The following is a 19,532-nucleotide window of genomic DNA, read 5'->3' on the forward strand; positions in this document are numbered from 1 at the left end:
CTGGGTGGTCTCGTGGTCTGGAACCCCTGCAGATTTTTTTTTTTTTTTCCCTGTCCTCCCCGGCCATCGGACCTTACTTTTATTTTATGTTAATCAGTATTGCCTAATTTTATTTCTGTATTTCGCTTTTTCTTTTCTTTCTCTTTCTTCATCCTGTAAAGCACTTTGAGCTCTATCATTTGTATGAAACCGTGCTATAGAAATAAATGTTGTTGTTGCGTCAATGTGATATTTCAGTTTTTCCATTTTTTGCAAAAATTTACTAAACTCCTGTATTTGCTTTTCTCATTCTAGGCTATGCGTGATGAGGGAAAATTATGAATTTAAAAGATTCTAGCACAAGGCTGCAACAAAACAAAATGTGAAAAAAGTGAGAGAGTTTGAATGCTTTCTGAATCCATTGAATGTAATTATATTTTATTATTGCTGTTATTTTTTGAATATGACTCACTGTTATAAAAATGTTTAATAAAATTTGACAACAAACACTTTGACGAAGGGACTAGAAAAATGTAATAATGCTTCAACTTTCAAAACTTGTTAAGTAAGCCTTCCAATGCACCTGAATGCTATGCCATGTGAACATTTTCTTTTTCTCATTTTAACAAATGAAAACACAGTATAGAACTGAACTGTGGATTCCACAATTGGAAATACTTGATCGACACGTTTAAAATACTGGCATGAAGATTTGGGGCATTTCAGTACAAAACGGACAGCTCAGTTTACCTCTTGACAGCACACACTTACTGTGCTCGGAGACATATGGGACACAAACACTGGGCCACAGGTCCTAAAGTGTGGGATGAGGGTTAAAGTAAGGAAGAATGCTACTACTTTTCTATTTTAGTGAAACTAAATCCCTTCATTAAGAGCTATTACTCACTTTTTGGACTGGAGCTTGCCATTAAATTACGAAAATGAACAGAAAATGCAGATGGCACACACAAGAGACATAAATCCTGACAGACTGCAGCATGGACGCAAAGATGATGGCTCCATGTCAAATGTGTTCAGCATTTGTGATAGATCATTAGTTTCCTGGCATTCCCAGTCAGCCTGGGCTAAACATTAACCTTGAATATCCTTAAGACAGCAAATCCTTTTCCATTTTCATCTTTCCTGCATTCTAGCTGGAAGCATGAAAAAAAAAATGGCAAGGTGCCACCTTCAGGAACAAGCCAGATCTTAAGGGGTTCAATGCCTCAGTATCTCAGGAGGAAGGCTCCAAGTTTATTTACCGGTACTATGATTGATAATACGCAAGCTCCCCTGTTCCAAGTGCACCCTTCACGTCTAACAAGCACTCGTCCAAACGGACACTTCTGCAATTTATGGAGCAGACAATATGAATTAAACTTGGCTTCTTTGTACTTGAGTAAACATGGCAGTATAATGGCACTGATGAAGGATTTGTGGCTGCCAGGGTTCAGAGCTCCAGATTCACTGCCAGAGATCACTTGGGTTCAGATAGTTTCATATTTAGAACAGATGTCTCCATTTAAGTTCATCAACTTCTACAGGTGCACACAGGGATCAGTACTTACTGACGTGTGTTTGTATGGCTCACACTCCACCCCAAGGCGCTACAGAAGGTAGTCAATTCAATGCAGATGATTACTGGAATAAGAACCCTTTTCTGGTTAGGGTATACGTTCTCAGTCAAAACTTTTACAACACCTCAGTTTTTCTTGAAATTTTGTCAGTTGAAATGCAATGAATGACCCAAAATGGTGAAAAGGTAAGCAGAAAACTGCCAGAAGTTTAAATTAAAAATCTAGGGTAAGCAATAACTGGTGAAAAAAAAAGGAAATTTCAGAATGTTACAAATGGGCCTTCTTCAGGGAACAACTAATGGGTTACAACCTACAGATGTTCTGCAGTAATTTAAGCAAAATACGCCTCGCAAGTTGAAGCAAACAATTTGCACAGGTGTCCCAACTTCTGTTGATTACTTATAAACCCTCTGTGTGTCTTAAAGAACAGACTGTAGTCAGTACACCCTCTGAAGTACGACTCAAATACTGAAGTTACTGCCAGTAATTTCAGGGAGTTAATAGGGGCATCCTTTTGTTCTTTGATTTGAACTGTAGTACTCTGTATTAAAACAAAAACTTAAATACATACACAGCACTGTAGACATCTTATTCCGTACTGAGAAACAGTTAATTATTTATTAGAGTATCGGTTACCGGTACAAGAGCAAAATCGCACAGTGTTTCTGAACTCATAAGATTCTAATTCTGTAATGGCCTCGTTTCACAAATCAATAGTCAATCAGAATGCTGGTAACTTGAGTTGCCTCACATTTGCTCCGTCACTAAGCAGGGCAGGGTCAGATAGCGACAAATTAAAATGGCTCTGGAAGCCAGTCCAGTATATCATCTTACCAGACGCATCTATCCAGTGAAGACTCTAACAATGTGAAAAACTCAATGGTGCACATTAATCTGTCTAATAAATCATACTACCACATGGCGTTTAACCAAAATGTAACAACCTCTATGCAGATAACACACTTCAGAGCAATGAAAGGATTTCTGCGGCAAACTCAGCTAGCATTTTGAAATGCATGATCACATTCAGCTTTTTATTTTTTAATAAGGGACAACTTTTTAATCAAGCTTTCCAATTAAACATAATGAACCCATTATTGATTTATTTTCAATCATACTTGCATTAATCTCCATTTAATTTAAAGTTGTAGGACACTAAAGCAGGACAAAGCAGTAGCTCACCACTGAGAGGATGTCATTTACATCATCACAATACACATAAATATGAGGGATGTTCAAAAAGTTTCCGCATTTTAATATTTTCGTTGACGGTGGTAGGAGTCGTCATTGGTCGTGTCTGAGAGGGTTATGTGACTGCTTCTGTCTGGCAAGCCGGCTGCCCTTGCAGATTAGTATGAGTTGTCATCCTGTGGTGAAGATGGCTGTGAAAGGTCTAAATTGCACCAAAGAGGAACAGCGTTCTGTTGTACGCTTTTTGTGGACAGAAGGTATGCCGGGAGCACCAATTCATCTCCACATGTGTGCTCAGTACGGGGATAAAGTTCTCTCTCAAAGAGTCGTCTATGGGTGGATTGAAATGTTCAAAAATGGCTGTACTAGTGTGATGGATGCAGAGAGCACTCCGGACGTCCAGCTATAGCCACGACCACGAGGAATGAAGAAAGCAAGCAGCGGAGCATCGTTGGCTGCGAACTCAACCAAAAACAGTTTTGGTTGATGGCATTAAAAAGTTGATACAGCGTTGGGAAAATTGCATCGCAAAGGAAGGTGACTATGTAGAAAAGTGATGTCATTTGTTTTTTAAATTCTCAATAAATAAAACTTTTTGAATGTCCTTCATAAAGTGAATACACATATAGACAATCATATCAGGGCAATTGAGGGGCATCAATCAACCTGGCAGAATGGTGATGTGGAGCACATGGCATATATGAGTTTAGTTAGTAAAAAAAAAAGTTCATAGGTTTACCCAATGGGCAATTCACAGATGACAATATAACAGAGTTGTGAAGTAATGTTGCCCTCCCACCTCATTCCAAGATATAAATTACAACCGCAATTCCAAAAAAAGTTGGGACAGTATGGAAAATGATAATACAAACAAAATGTAGTGATTAAAATTCTGTTCATCCTGCACCATATCGAAAAACAATACAGCATCACATTATTTGATGCTTCACTTTGTGAAATTATTATTTTTATTTCAAAAGTGTCCACTCACATCAAATCTGATGACTGTAACACACTTCAAAAAAAGTGCTTACCACGGTAACACATCACCATTTCTTTTTATAACACTTATTAAGCATTTGGACATGGAAGACACCACTTGGTTAAGTTTAGCAAGTGGAATTTCTCCCATTCATCCATTGCACAAGTCTTCACCTGCGTAATTGTACTGGGCCTTCATTGCCATATTCTGCCCTTACCAATGCCCCACATAGGTCAGGACTGCATGCAAGCCAATCACATACCCACACTCTCTGCTGACACAGCCATGCACTTGTAACCCAGGCAGAATGTGGTGTGGAGTTGTCCTGCTGGAAATCACACTGACGTCCCTGGAAAAGACAGTGTCTGGAAGGCAGCATACGTGGCTCCAAAAACTGTACATATCTTTTGGTATTAATGGTGCCCTCACAGACGCCACGAGCACTGACACACCCCCGTACCATGACAGATGCTGGCTTTTTGAACTTGAAGCTGATAGCAGCTGGGATGATCCTGTTCCTCACTAGTCTGCAGAACACAATGGCTGTTTGTTCCAAAAACTATCTGATATGTTGATTCAAAAGACCACAAAACATAATCCCACCATACTACTCTCCATTTCAGATGACACCAAGCCCAGAGATGTTGGCGGCCCTTCTGGGCAGAGTTGATGTATGCAGTGGAGAAAATTGTTGAGTGACAAAGGTTTACTGAAGTATTCTCGAGCCCATGTCATGTTATCAATTACTGACGCAGGACGGTTTTTAGGAGAGCACGTCTGTTCAGAAATTACGTGCATTTTGAAATTGTTTTTCAGTCTTGCCCTTTATGCACTGAGACTTGACCAGAATCCTTGAACCTTTTAATTACACAATGATCCCCCGCTATATCACAGTTCAGCTATCGCGCCCCTGCTACATCGCGGATTTATTAATACTATTATTATTACTACTAGGGGGCTCCACCCCCTGCTCGCTTCGCTCGCCCACCCCCAGGTTTGGTTTACCGGATAAACAATTTAAAGAGATTGTTATTTTCATGGGAAATGTTACATATGCATTATTTTCATTTTTACTTTAAAACTTTTGTAAAAACAATATTTGTCCTTTATTTCCTGCCCCGGGCCTGGTAAAATCTCTTTCTTGCGGCAATTATAACGCTGCTCGCGTTGTGAAGGTGGGGTCTGAACACAAGCTAAAGAGATGCGATCGGTTCAGCTGGTGTCTTGCTGCTGGCCAGCTGTGTGTTGTGCTTGTCGCGCTTTGCGTCAATCACTTAAAAGCCTGTACAGCAGCTGTCCTTTTGCCACTTTGCGTCTCTCCTGCTCGCGGACATGAAGGGGGGGGGGGGGGGGGGGGGGGGGGGGGAGCTGAACGCACGCTAAGCAGAAGTGGACAGATCAGCTGCTGGGTTTCTGCAGCTGCTACTGGCAAGCTGTGTGTTCTGCTTCTTGCCAAAAGCATTCCAAGAACTGCTAGGTTAGATGTTAGTGAACTTGTTTTAAACTGTTTGTAAGTAAGTAGGGCATGTCGTCAAAGTGTCTGTCCGAGATGATCTGGTCTCGATCGCTTCGCTCGACAGACCCACCCCCACTGCACGCCAAGGAGAAGTGGACTTTGTGCTGCTTCTGCCAAGATTCTTGTTCTGCTTGTCGCTCTGCGCTTCAATCATTTAAAAGCCTGTACATCAGCTGTCCTTCTGTTTCACTGTCTTGTCTTGCATAAAGTTAAAATGTTTCATAACGTTGTTCACCACCTGAGGCCACAGGTCCACCACGCCATCGACCCTCTGCAGTTCGCATATCAGGAGAAGGTGGGAGCGGAGGATGCCGTCATCTACATGCTACACCGATCCCTCTCCCACTTGGACAGAGGCAGTGCTGCAGTAAGAATTATGTATCTAGACTTCTCTAGCGCCTTCAACACCATCCAACCTCTGCTCCTTAGGGTCAAGCTAACAGAGATCGGAGTAGATTCATACCTGGTGGCATGGATCGTGGACTACCTTACAGACAGACCTCAGTATGTGCGTCTCGGGAACTGCAGGTCTGACATTGTGGTTAGAAGCACAGGAGCGCCGCTCGGGACTGCAGTTTCTCCTGTCCTGTTCAGCCTATATACATCAGACTTCCAATACAACTCGGAGTCCTGCCACGTGCAAAAGTTCGCTGACGACACTGCTATTGTGAGCTGCATCAGGAGTGGGCAGGAGGAGGAGTATAGGAACCTAATCAAAGACTTTGTTAAATGGTGCGACTCAAACCACCTACACCTGAACATCAGGAAAACCAAGGAGCTGGTGGTGGATTTTAGGAGGACCAAGGCCCTCATGGACTCCGTGATCATCAGAGGTGACTGTGTGCAGAGGGTGCAGACCTATAAATACCTGGGAGTGCAGCTGGATGATAAACTGGACTGGACTGCCAATACTGATGCTCTGCGCAAGAGAGGACAGAGCCGGCTATACTTCTTTAGAAGGCTGGCATCCTTCAACTTCTGCAAGAAGATGCTGCAGATTTTCTATCAGACGGTTGTGGTGAGCGCCCTCTTCTATGAGGTGGTCTGCTGGGGAGGCAGCATAAAGAAGAGGGACGCCTCACGCCTGGACAAACTGGTGAGGAAGGCAGGCTCTATTGTAGGCATGGAGCTGGACAGTTTGACATCTGTGGCAGAGCGACGGGCGCTGAGCAGACTCCTATCAATCATGGAGAATCCACTGCATCCACTAAACGGGATCATCTCCAGACAGAGGAGCAGCTTCAGCAACAGACTGCTGTCACCGTCCTGCTCCACTGACACACTGACAGACTGAGGAGATCGTTCCTCACCCACACTATGCGACTCTTCAATTCTACCGGGGGGGGTAAACGTTAACATTATTCAAAGTTATTGTCTGTTATACCTGCATTGTTATCACTCTTTAATTTAATATTGCTTTTTATCAGTATGCTGCTGCTGGAGTATGTGAATTTTCACTTGGGATTAATAAAGTATCTATCTGTCTATCTATCTATCTAATAGAGAGACGTTACTCATATCCTTAGCCCGACATCAAACATATCTTATGTGTTTACAAAGTGTGTTGTAATAAGTTTACATGTGTTTAAAGTGTGTGGGAGGGGTATTTTAAAGCTAAACTATAAAAAAAAATGTTTATTTATATGGTCTTTTTATATCGCGGATTTTCACCTATCGCAGATGGGTCTGGAATGTAACTTCCATGATATGCGGAGGATCACTGTACTGATTTATTTTTCGTGAATGTTGCTCTCTAAAGTGCGGGATTATTCACTTATGCATCTACAGTAGACCCCAGTGAAGTCGCGGTTCAGAGTTCACAGATTTTTCCTTAGAACCTATAATTGTTAGCAGAAACCACAAATATCCTCCACAATTTTTTTATGGTTTTTTTCGTGGCAATACTGTACTGTAGAGAGAACAGGAAGCAACTGTAGAGGAAAAGGCGGCTTGTGATGGTAAAAGTAGCCAATCCAAGACCATTTTTCATTTCTCCTTGCTGCTGATTGGCTGCTGCTCTGTGACGTATCTCTGGCAGATGCAGCTCAGCATTCTCATATCATAACAGTTTACTGCGAGTAGCTATCGCGAGTGTTTCACTAAGCATTCTTGTGTTTTTCATTTTGTTCTTCTTAAAGCCTTAAGATGCCGCCCAAATGCCCTGCACCTTCTAAGGCTTCTGGAAATGAACCTAAGTGCCAGAAAAAGTTTAAGACACTCCAGGAGAAGGTTGAACTACTGGATTTGCTCCCAGAACTAAAAAGTTATGCCGCAGTATCCACCTTAGGAGCTGTAAATCCTCTGCTTTGCTGTGCAGTCATTATCTTCATTACATACCTTCATCGTACTGCACAGCTAATTCATGATCTTGACCTTCAATCAACATCATTCATTATTGGTGAGTACCCGTACATTTTACTGTATTTTTATTAAATTAAATTATTACGTATTTACCCTACTTATACCAAAAAAATCACGCTTGCATGAACTGCAGTACATATAGGGGTAACATCGATATTTTACATTCTGGCACCGTGGCAGACATAGCAGTACAGTACTATACAGTAAACGGGTTTAACTTTACATTCTTTTTTTTAGGGTAATGTATTGAGCTGAGGTTGAAATGAAATTAAAGTGTTTTGGAGGCATATTTAGGGTTTAAACTATATAAATAGGCATTTTTTTGACCACATCCAAAATTTGCGGTTTTTCACAATTCACGGGTGCTCTAGGAATGTAACACCTGTGAATTTCGGGGGTAAGCTGTATAGAAAAATCCACGAGCCTTACTCTTGAAGGACTAGGCCTTTTTTTGGAGGCTCCTTATATACTAGAACACAATTGCCTCACCTGTTTCACATCATCTTGTTATTTCAGTTGGTCACATCTTTTTTAGTTCAAAACTAACCCGTTCCAACTTTTTTTTTTTGGAAATGTGTTGCAGACATCAATTTCAGAATACACATGTATCTACAAAAAATACTGCAGTGGATTAGGTAAAACATGAAATAACTTGCTTTTTTTACTGTAAATTTACAAATCACGGGCGGCACGGTGGTGCAGTGGTAGCGCTGCTGCCTTGCAGTTAGGACTTACAGAGGGTTCGCTTCCCAGAGTTCTCCCTGCGTGGAGTTTGCATGCTCTCCCTGTGTCTGCGTGGGTTTCCTCCAAGTCCAAAGACATGCAGGTTAGGTGCCTTGGTGATTCTAAATTGTCCCTAGTGTGTGCTTGGTGTGTGTGTGTGTGTGCGCCCTGCCTGGGGTTTGTTTCCTGCCTTGCGCCCTGTGGTGGCTGGGATTGGCTCCAGCAGACCATTTGTGGACACAATGTATTTGAAGCATTGTGATAGATGGTTGAAAGAATATTTTAATATATTACTGTTATGATGATGATGATATATTTTATTAATCCCCAAGGGGAAACTGTCTTTTTGCATGACCTTTGGGGATCGGCGTGCAGGGCCAACAATTCTACAACCCCCTAGAGGTATTTTCAGGTTAAGGGTCTTGCTCAAGGGCCCAACAGAATACAATCCTTTCTGGCAGTAATGGGATTTGAACCGGAAACCTTCCAGATACCAGCACAGATCCTTACTCACAGAGCCACCACTCCATCCCATGAGCTTTAGAAGGCTGGTGTCATTCAACATCTGCAAGTAGATACTGCAGATGTTCTATCAGACGGTCAATGTCCTGCTCCACTGATAAGACTGAGGAGATCGTTCCTCCCCCACACTATGCGACTCTTCAATTCCACCGGGGGGGGGGGGGGGGATAAATTTAATAGTATACAAAGTTATTGCCTGTTTTACCTCTTTAATTTAATATTTAATTTTGTTTCTTTATCAGTATGCTGCTGCTGAATTTCCCCGTCAGATTAATAAAGTATCTATCTATCTATCTTTTATATAGTGCCTTTGCATCTATCTATCAAAAAAGTTCTATCTTTTATATAGTGCCTTTCATATCTATCTATCTATCTATCTATCTATCTATCTATCTATCTATCTATCTATCTATCTATCTATCTATCTATCTATCACAAGCGTGAGTTGTGAATTTGGGTAAAAACACCAACAACTGAAAGAAAGGGATGTCAGGTTAAATTTATAGAGATGCTCAGCTGGCCTACGTATAGCTTTGTGACGTGACCGTATTTTACAGGGGTGTTTTTATTATTATTTTTTTAAACCACAGTATATGAAACTTAAGTAAATCCAAAAGAAAATTAACCTTCCATAATTACAAACTATTTACTGCTTGATAGCCAAAATGAAACAGAACAGAAATTATGTCACTTTGTTTAAGAAATGCAGCCATTTGGCTTAGTGGTTAAAGTGCTGGATTGTAAATCGTAAAGTTTCCAGTGTCTCCGTGCGTGACTAATAATATTGTCATTTAACCTGCCATTTTTAGAAAAATGGCAACAACTTTGCAGTGATTTGTAAATCAATCTGTAACATCAGGTAAATAAATAAATGGAAAGGTAATTCACAATAAAATAAATTCTATGTAGAAAGAACCACTTTAAATGGGCCTTTTTTTACCACAAATACACTATTTAGTGGTAACTGCTTGATGAAGAGTGTTGTGGTGTTATAAACGGAAAACAAATTTAGTTTTTTTTTTTGAAAGAAATACATTTTCAAGTGTGACATAAACCGTCCCCTCTATGTTTTTCCTGAAGGAGAATCATTTGGTCAGTTAATTATTTTCTAAGGAAGCCTTTATCAAAACTGTACTATTATTAATGTCTTTATCTTTAATTTTACCGTGATGCCATTTTGTAGCCCAGTTGCTATGCGTAACCTTTGGTTGCTAGGGGCGTGTTCCCAGAAGTCGCAGGTAATTTCATCATCTATGCAAAGATATAAAAAGCCACCATTGTGATTTACTCATTGTCCAACATGGTGGATTCCTACAAGGCTTTTATCTCGAGCTTTCTCTTCATTTCAGCATTTGTTCGATTTTAACTTGGCCCCTTGGTTAAGTGCTAATCTCTTTGCTGTTTTGGCACCTTCCTTGTGTTGTACATTTTTAGTGGTTCACTTTCAGGTCCTCTCTGCTTCAGTCTGTACGTCGTTATGGGGTCAGAATAAATTTTGTGGAGGTAGTAACCAGGAGAAGAGACAATGTCACTAACCTAGTGAGAGTATGTAACCCGAATCTGTCACGGTCATCATTGCAAAATCAGAAAACAAAGTTCAAAATCGATAATTCAAGTTAAAATTCTTAAACCTGAAAGACAAAACAAAAAAGCAAAGAACGTGCTATACAAAGAGTTTTTATCCAATCTTGGATGATGTCAACTTTTTCAACTGCCACGTCAGTGATGTCACATACTACAATCTTGCTGTCAATTACCATGGCAACTCTAAGATTCTGGCTTCACAAAACGGCAATGTCCAGAGCAAAAACAAAATAGCATCCAAAAAGGAGTACAGTATAATTATATAAATGACCTGAAATACATTTTTCAAGTTTAGAAATGGATTCTGCACATCTCAAAACACCCATAAACGAAGGAAAAAATTCCAGAAAAATTACAAAATGACATCAACAAAATTTATAAAGCAACCAGATAATAAGAAAGAGCAGAATCTGAGTTTAATGAACAGATTTAAAATTACTGTGGAGCACATTACCTCCATTAGGACCCGGGTCAGGTGGTCCGAGGCTGATTCCACCCCATGAGCTTCCAGTCCATCCCCTCTCTCTCTTCACCTTCATCTTTTTCCGGCGATCCCAGTCATCTCTCTGTTGGAGGATCTTAGCCTGAAGTTCTTCTTGCTCCACTTCATCCCTCTTAGACATAATCTGGACTTTGCCACTTTTCACAAGTGGTGTGTTCAAGCCGGGCCACAGGAATCCTCCACGTCCTGGCAAAATTTAACAAGAACATGAATTGTTTGAATCGGTTCACAAGACCACTTCCCTACCAAAAAAAAAAAAAAAATCGGGAGTCGTCTCCCTTACACTTTCTCATATACTCAGATATGGGGATGGATATTTAAGGAGTAATCCACTAGACAATGATTATATTTTTATGTTATGTACATTAAAGAACCATCAACAACAAATCAAATTAATAATATTTTGAACAATTATTCTAAAAGTAAAGTTGAATAAATTGGACTGCAAAGTATCACTTCCAGTTAGCAGAAATAGCTCAAAAGTTGATAGAAAACTGCATTTTGTACCAAATACTTGTATGCAAAATTTGGTTGACCAAAGTGAAAGCGTACTCAAGTTATTGTGTTTACATACATACACATATCCACACACACACACCCACCCAGAATTCCAAAAATGGTATTTTCGGATTCAGGTAGGTCTAAAACATCAAGATTCATCAAAAATCTCCAACTGGAATTTTTGGGCGATTCCAGTACTTTCCCTATACTTCGTATACGAGAAAGTCAGGGGGGTCTAAAATGTTGAGATTCATCCAAATCTCGACATCGCATTTTTGGACAATTACAATACTTTCCCTATACTTTGTATACAAGAAAGTAACAATTTATCTTCTTTAAATAATGAATACTGTTAATAATTACACATGTGGGGAGGTGACATGGTGGCGGAGCGGTTGTGCTTTTGTTTCACAAGAAGTCACATCCCTGGTGCTCCCTGCCTGGAGTTTGCATGTTTTCCCAGTGAGTTTTCACAGTGTGCTCCGGTTTCCTTCCAAATACACAAAGGTTTGGGGATTTGGTGACACTAAAATGATGCCAGTGCATGTGTGTGTCTGCTTGTGTTCACTTTGTGATGAGCTGATGCCCTGTCCAGGGACTGTTTCTGCCTCATGCCCAATGCTAGCTGGAATGGGTGCAACCCTGGATTGATGGATTTAATCATTAAACATCCATCCTTTACAGAGATATTGTGGCAGGGTGTCCTCTGAATTTAATGGATGTTTCAGGCAATTCACAACACAGCGAAGCCGAACCTGTTCTCACCATGATGAAAAGTCACACTGCCACCTGGTGGAATCTTCCAGATTTACGTAAAGTACGCGCGCAAGTATAAACAGTACAACGCTTACGTAGCAGTAGCATCCACGGGCGCACACGTCACATCGTGTTAAATATAAACTGGGCCTTAGGGAATACAGAAACAAGTATCTTCATAACTGTGGATCATCTAGTGACGTGAAGAAGCAGGGTGTTCTTGCTATAAGATGGCCCACTATATGCTATTTTGAATGTATGGTATAACGCTGGTTATTTACAACAATGTTTCTCTATGCATGTATTATATTGCAACAAATATATCTGTGATGAAGACTATTTTGATATTTGGTGTCCTAGAGACTAAATTACTTTTTTTCTTGGATTTAGTACTTTGCTGAATTCACTTTTTTATTTATTTTTTTTTGCTTTGGGGTGCTTGAAAATTCTTCACATTATTACTCAATGCCATGTAAAATAACAAGAGCACCACCAATTTGAAAGAAGTAAAACAAAACTGAGGGGCAATAAGAACAATGCTGCCTGTCCTCTCTCTGACAAACTAACACTGAGTACTTTTAGCCAATGAATCATTCAGCAGAAGTGTGGCAAGAAACGCAACTGGGGCTCCTTTATACCAACAGCAATACGTCTGCCTCATTGTGACTGTGATAGCCCAATCGGAGCTTTTCTTTCTTTCAAATTTTCTTGCTTTATAGTCATTCTGGTGTGTGTTCAGACCAAAGAGTGTGTGTATATTTATTCACTTACTTATCTATTTATGTATTTATTTATTCAATGTAGAAAGCCAAATTTTCCTCTGGGGATAAGTACTGTTCGCTCGCTCCATCCATCCATCTATCTATCGCTTGCGTAGTGCTGCTACTAACTAAGGACTGGAGGCGTATGGCCACATAATGTCACTTATACAACTATATAAAGGTCAGAGCCGTGCATTTTCAGGGTGTTCACAATTTCAGGATTATGATTTAGTCTGTATATTAATTTTTCTCCACTTCATTTCTTGTGAATTATTACATTCTTGCCTTTTTGAACCATTTGATGCTTATCTCTGTGCATTTTCTCTGGTTCAAGTTGTTAAAAATAGTTTACTTCTTAATTCAATGCCACTTTGTTTCTCTTGGCTGCTGTGATGTTGTCTAGCAGTCACCTAGTATTGTCATGGAAACTTGACCGGAAATGCATGGCATGCGACATTAGTGCCAGAATGGCATAAAAGATTAGCACTGTGCATTCACTGAACCAACCGAGTTTACGGATAAACCTCAGCAGTTAGCTAGTGATTCTCTTTAATACCTAACTGACCTGGTTAAAGAATTTAGTGCTTTGTATTTCCAGCTTTTTGAGAAACATTTTTGTTTTGACCAAAGATAAAACAGTTAATTGGTTTTAACTTTTGTACTTTAATTTGACAACGCCTCTTCTTCTGGTCAAATTCAGGCAGTCACTTTTGCGTTTTTATCTTGTAGCAGACCAATCAGATACGATCAAAGTCTTGAAATGTATTATTTTGAATTCTAGAATTACTTATTAAAGAGGTTTTGCTGTCGACTCATGATTACCTGTCTGCTTTGTGTACTGGTTTATAGGATTAGTTATTGCATCTCTCAGTAACGAACATCAACCCGAATAAGACAACAGTTTATCTCCTGGTCCCTTAACTAATAATAAGTCTTCCTTCTTTCAGTTCTGGCAGAACAACAATGCTGACCTTCAAAAAGAACTGAAATGTCTCACAGAAGCTTACATTTAGCAATATATTTTTTGTGAATATAACATTTAAACAGGACTGAATATTAATGATAAAAGAAGGAAAAAATAGAACACGTGACTGAGCAGTATTGTACAAAACTGAACAAACTGCACAATCTGACACTGTGTCTATGAGAGGCTTTACATGCACCTTCCCACAATGCTTTGCTCTTGCTCCAGTTTGTTGCCAATGATGGAAGTGTTTATAGGAGGAGATAATAAAAATCCTGATGAGGCTGCTCTTCATTCCTCTACTTAAAATACAATTCCACCTTAAAGCTTCAGGCCAGAAGCAAGACCCTGTCTTCTTAAGATAAGAAAAACTGTAATTAATTACCGGCCATTAATTTGTTTTTCAAAAATGTATTAGGTTACTGCTGCACTGGCCTGCATTGCCTTTGAATTTAAACTAAGGAGAAAAATTAGTGACAGTCAACCTCAATGTATTCCTGTATATCTATTATATAGGGCCTTTCAAATTCATCCATGGATTGTTTTTGAGTTTGTACTTTTATCTCCATATTACTGTATAGAGAGGTCTCCCTGTACCAATAAAGTGTACTGCTTCTAAATTCACGCTGATGGCACAGAAAAAAAAGCTCCTGTCCTCTGTGTATTAATTATATGGAAATTATTGTGAACCATGCTTTGTCGATTTTCACCCCCATCTCTGCTATCCTGCAGGGACATAAAGCCTAGCACTGTTTGGACCATTTCAATGTAAAATTTATAAAGTCTTCCATTATGCTGGCTGGTTAAAGCTGACTTTACTGCCTTTTTTTCCTACTGTATTTTTTTTCTGTTTTTCCGCTGTAGTCTTAGCGGTAGGAAATCAATCAGTAAAAGTGATGAATCTAATTGGAATTAGGCATATACTGTAACCTCTAGGGCACCATGACAAAAAGTGCAGGGATGGCTGCAGGTAGCGACATTGCAAACAATAAACTTTTTAATGTTGTTGGTTTAAACGAAGTGCTATATACAGTTTAAAAGTGTAATACGTAGAAAAATATGTAGAAAAAATACCTTCTCCGATAGACTGCCCCCTGTTCAGGTCCTTCTTCATCTTTCGTTTTGTTCGCTTTCCTCGTCCTTTTCTGGCACCTGCTCCACTCTCTGCCAAGACTCCTCTCCATAATTCATCTGCAGTCACTGTTTTGATAGGGGAGATTAAAATAAAAATAATACCTAAAAAACTGAATTTTAAGGTTGCAAGCATAGTTCATTCTTTCATGATATATTCATTCACCATTTGATATATTAAATGCTAGCCACTTTGTGCATTTTAGGATTGTGAGGGCTAGGGCCATTTCCAGCAGTAGTCAACCCTGGACAGGGCGCTACTCCATCACAGCAAACACCCATTCACGCCGAGCCAACTCATTGTCTCCAACAAACCTGACCTGAATGTTTTTGGGATGTGGAGAAGAAAGCTGTATTTACAATCACTGGAGAAGATAAATCTGGGCTGGGCATTTCAAACAATTTCAGCATTAGTCCACCTTGATTCTTATATGGGAAAAAAACAATCAAAACAGGACATGGATGGAGTTTAAGGGGAGGCTGCTGCAGGGTGGTTCCTTAAAAGGTTTATTTTTTTTTAAAGCTAAATTATTGTAAATGTGTTAATGAACAATACAACAATAATAAGCAATGAATCAACAATACAATAATTAAACTCTTTTAACTTTATTAAATTACGACATTAAGTATGGATTAGTTCACTATTTCACCGGAAACATGTTGTTTCAACTTGTACATTTTGGTATGCAGTGTTGTTCTCTTCTACATGTGTGATGGCCACTCCTGTCAGTAAAACAGATCCTCAGTAGTCAGTACAAGCTACTAAAACAGCCACAGAATCACGTGTGTGTGTGTGTCTCCATGGCTTAAATCTGAATGTGCTGTCTCTATAGACAGGGGTGTGGTGGTCTGAGCAGACCCAAGTCATACGTCACACCCACAACTGTGACAAAATATGCAATAAGCAGACACGTCTCTCAAATGAAGTAAATAAAGAGTTTAAAAAACACTCCAACTTTCAAAACAGTTAACCCAATCTCAAAACGCATCCAAAAAGTTACGCCATTGGCACATTTTCTAACTTGCTTAAAAAATAAGAAAATGCTTGTTGTGATGTGAGATTTTACATATAACTTGATGAATATTTTGTACTGTATATCTTTATTTGTAATTCAGACAAAGCAGTGTAATTTAGTGTTCACCCCCCCCCCCCCCCCCCCCCCCCCCCCCCCCTTTTTGAAATGGGTCTGTTTGAATTTTACGACAGGATTTGGGGGATGTGTGTTTTAAACAAGTTTGGCAAGTGTTTCTTTGCTAAAGTCATTTCTACCCCCGCAAATGGGCTAAGGTGTACTTTAACATATGGTTTGGGGGCAGGTGTTAAGTTGTTCTATTTCCCCCATTGGTCTGAAGTATGGCTGTTTGGTCAGAAGCCTTTAAGTACCATGATGTGCTATTGGCTCTCAGGATTGGACAGAACATCTATAAATGTATGTGTTTAACCTCAGTATCTCTCTCTTACCAACCAACATATGATGAAGAAGCATCTCTCTTGCTAACCTGAAGAGAACACAATGAACAGCACAGCTCAGCAGCCATTTTGAACAGACATGTGGCTGAAAGCTGAGCATCAATGATGCCTTAACTAGAGACATTTAAGTAACCAGAAGTCTGTGTGCCACCTGAACTACATATCATCATTTAATCAGGTTGTATGGTTGCCAATATTCAAATGTACTTTGCATTTTGTTATTATTTATGAATATTATCAATAATACTAATACATTGTTTAAACTGTAACTTAACTTCTGCTTGTCTTTTACTATTTCTAATTGCCTAAGGTTATAGATATAGAAGGGAAGGTGGGGATAAGTTATATACAATAATACCTTAGAAACAGTGGTAAGTCTGTGAGATTAGGCATTCTAAGGCTACATATTAATAATACAATAGGGGAAAGTAGAGCAATATAGATATTACTCTACCAAGACAAAACAATTGGCGTAGTCCAGCAGGATTTTGCGGTAACCATTGTTTTGCACCTTGTCAGACAAAACAATGCTGAATATACATTGTGACAAGAAGAGACCCGAGACATTGTAAAGGTTTGGAGCAGCCACCCATATAATGTGTTCCTGCCTGCAAAAAGTAAAAAAGTTGGTAGCAAGTAAAGTTTACAAGATAGAGTCCAAAACAGAATTCCAGAGGAAGGAAGTGAGGCCTTGGGATTCTCCCGGAAGAGGTAGAAGAAGTGGCCAGAGAGAGGGAAGTCTGGGCATCACTGCTCAAGCTGCTGCCCCCATGACCCGACCTCGGATAAGCGGAAGAGGATGGATGGATGGGAGTGAGGCTTTATAGGAAGTCTGGAGGAGCTGATGTCGTCCTCGGGGCTGGGACCGGAAGTGATGTCGTCCTCGGCCCCAGGACCGGAAGTGGCGTGTCCCGAGTTGAGGCAGTGGCACCTGGTGGGATTTCCCGGGAAAGGTCTGCAGGGAACTTAGAAAGCGTGTTAGTGCACCCCGCCACCCCCTGGGCAGATGTGTTACCATTATTCTCCAAGCCCTTCAGCTGTTTCCTATTCACACGTGTGTGACAACATCTATATGGCCAAAAATGTTGTGTCTCGAGCCTTCTTTCCTTTTCAGCTTGGAACAACCTAAAACTTTTTTTCTTTCCAGATGCACACGGACACAGCTCTACACTAACTCCATAAAAAGTTACCATAATTTTTGCCACTATTACAATAAGCAAACACACTAAAAAACACATATTAATACATATTTTCTGTCATCTAAATATTGCTAATGGTATTTGCATACTCTTTTGTAATTTCAATATTTTAAACATGCTGAAGTAAGCAAAATTTAGTTTGTATCGCAACTTTAAATTACAAACAAATTATATTTGACTTGAGATTTCATGTAATTGAGTAGCAGCACAGTTATGCTTCTAGAACAAAATATAATTATTTTGAATAATTCTTCTGTAGCCAAGATCCCAATGCCAAACCCAAACCACCTAACCCAAATGTCAGACTCCTACCATGAAACTGGGGTCTTTGTTGTAACATCAAGTACAAGAACAATTATTACAGACGTATCCAAGAGTTTAGTGTTTAAAATGTTCTGTTAATTATAGCTATTCAGGGATACAGACAAGTGTTCTTCTAAACCAACAGCACAGCTGGGAGGGCAAGGGGCAAGACCTAAAACACCATCAAGCTGGAAGGTGAATTTCAGTGTCATGGAAAGAGAGAGAGAGAGAGAAAAAGGTGGGTGACAGACAGACAGACAGACAGACAGACAGACAGACAGACAGACAGACAGACAGACAGACAGACAGACAGACAGACAGATAGATAGATAGATAGATAGATAGATAGATAGATAGATAGATAGATAGATAGATAGATAGATAGATAGATAGGCAGTTAAAAGAAGTGGTGAGGTGGCCTTCTGCTGTTAGGCACCTAAAATCTGGAATAGCTAACCGATAGAAATTTACCAGGGTGATACAGTGGAGCACTTTAACAAACTGCTAAACACACATTATTTGAACATGGCTTTCTCATTGCTTCATTTTAGTGTCACCCTGATATTCTGTATATGCATTGAATTATCATTCTTATCATGGCTCCACAATCCATACTAACCCCTACTTTCTCTGCTGTTCTTTCTCTGGGTTTCTGTGGTGGAGCACCGTGCAGTCCCTACATTGATGGACTGAAGGCCAGAGGTCCACATGACCATCATCATCTAATTTCTTCCACGTGAAGCCTGAAAACCACGAAGACTGACTGAGATCATTCATGTCTGGTAGAATTCCCAGTGGTCTTGTGACCTCGGAACCATTGCAGATTTTGTTTTTTCTCCAGCCCTCTGGAGTTCTTTTTGCTTTTTCTGTCCTTCTGGCCATCAGACCTTACTTTATTCTTTGTTACTTAGTATTGCCTAATCTTATTTTATATTTTTATTTTTTTATAAACGTTTCTTTCTTCATCTTGTAAAGCACTTTGAGCTACACCATTTGTATGAAAACAGGCTACATAAAGAAATGTTGTTGTTATATAATAGACAGACAGACAGATAACATCATCTATCTGTCTGTAGCATATAACAAAACTGAGTGCGCAATATGTTTAATAATTACAAATCTTTTCCTTTTAATGTATTTTTTTATTTGTTTCTAGCCAAAGCCCATGAGGAATGAAGCCAATTAATTTGAAAAATAGAAACGGGAGCAGCCGAAAGAAGAAGAAGAAGAAACAGAAGAACTAATTGTAACAAAAGTCAATACACCATTCTATTATTTTTTTTATATTTTGTGTGTTAGCTGTAGCCGACAAAACCCAAAAATGCATCATTGTGAGATTTATTTCTGTGTGAATGTGAGTGTTTTTGGTGTGCCTTTCCTGTGACACTAATATATACTGCCCTTACTGTCTCCAACAGTCACTAAGGGAATGATGAGAGAATTATAATTTAAAAGTATCTTATTTTTTTAAAAACTTGTAAATAAGTACCTCCTCTTTAGAGTTATGCC

The 19,532-nt window shown here is 39.6% G+C and overlaps 1 protein-coding gene across 1 annotated transcript in view; it reads right to left on the minus strand.

Annotated features, from left to right (window-relative positions):
- mrps5 (mitochondrial ribosomal protein S5) overlaps window positions 1-19,532 on the minus strand; it is a 135,836-nt gene that overhangs the window by 75,521 nt on the left and 40,783 nt on the right. Inside the window, exons 3-4 of the mRNA XM_028820537.2 lie at window positions 14,994-15,119; window positions 10,890-11,123 (exon numbers count right to left, since the gene is read on the minus strand). Coding sequence (XP_028676370.1) covers window positions 10,890-11,123; window positions 14,994-15,119 — 360 coding nt within the window. The remainder of the gene's footprint in view (window positions 1-10,889; window positions 11,124-14,993; window positions 15,120-19,532) is intronic.

This window comes from Erpetoichthys calabaricus, chromosome 15 (assembly GCF_900747795.2).
Source record: "Erpetoichthys calabaricus chromosome 15, fErpCal1.3, whole genome shotgun sequence".
In the NCBI taxonomy this organism is placed as follows: domain Eukaryota; kingdom Metazoa; phylum Chordata; class Cladistia; order Polypteriformes; family Polypteridae; genus Erpetoichthys; species Erpetoichthys calabaricus.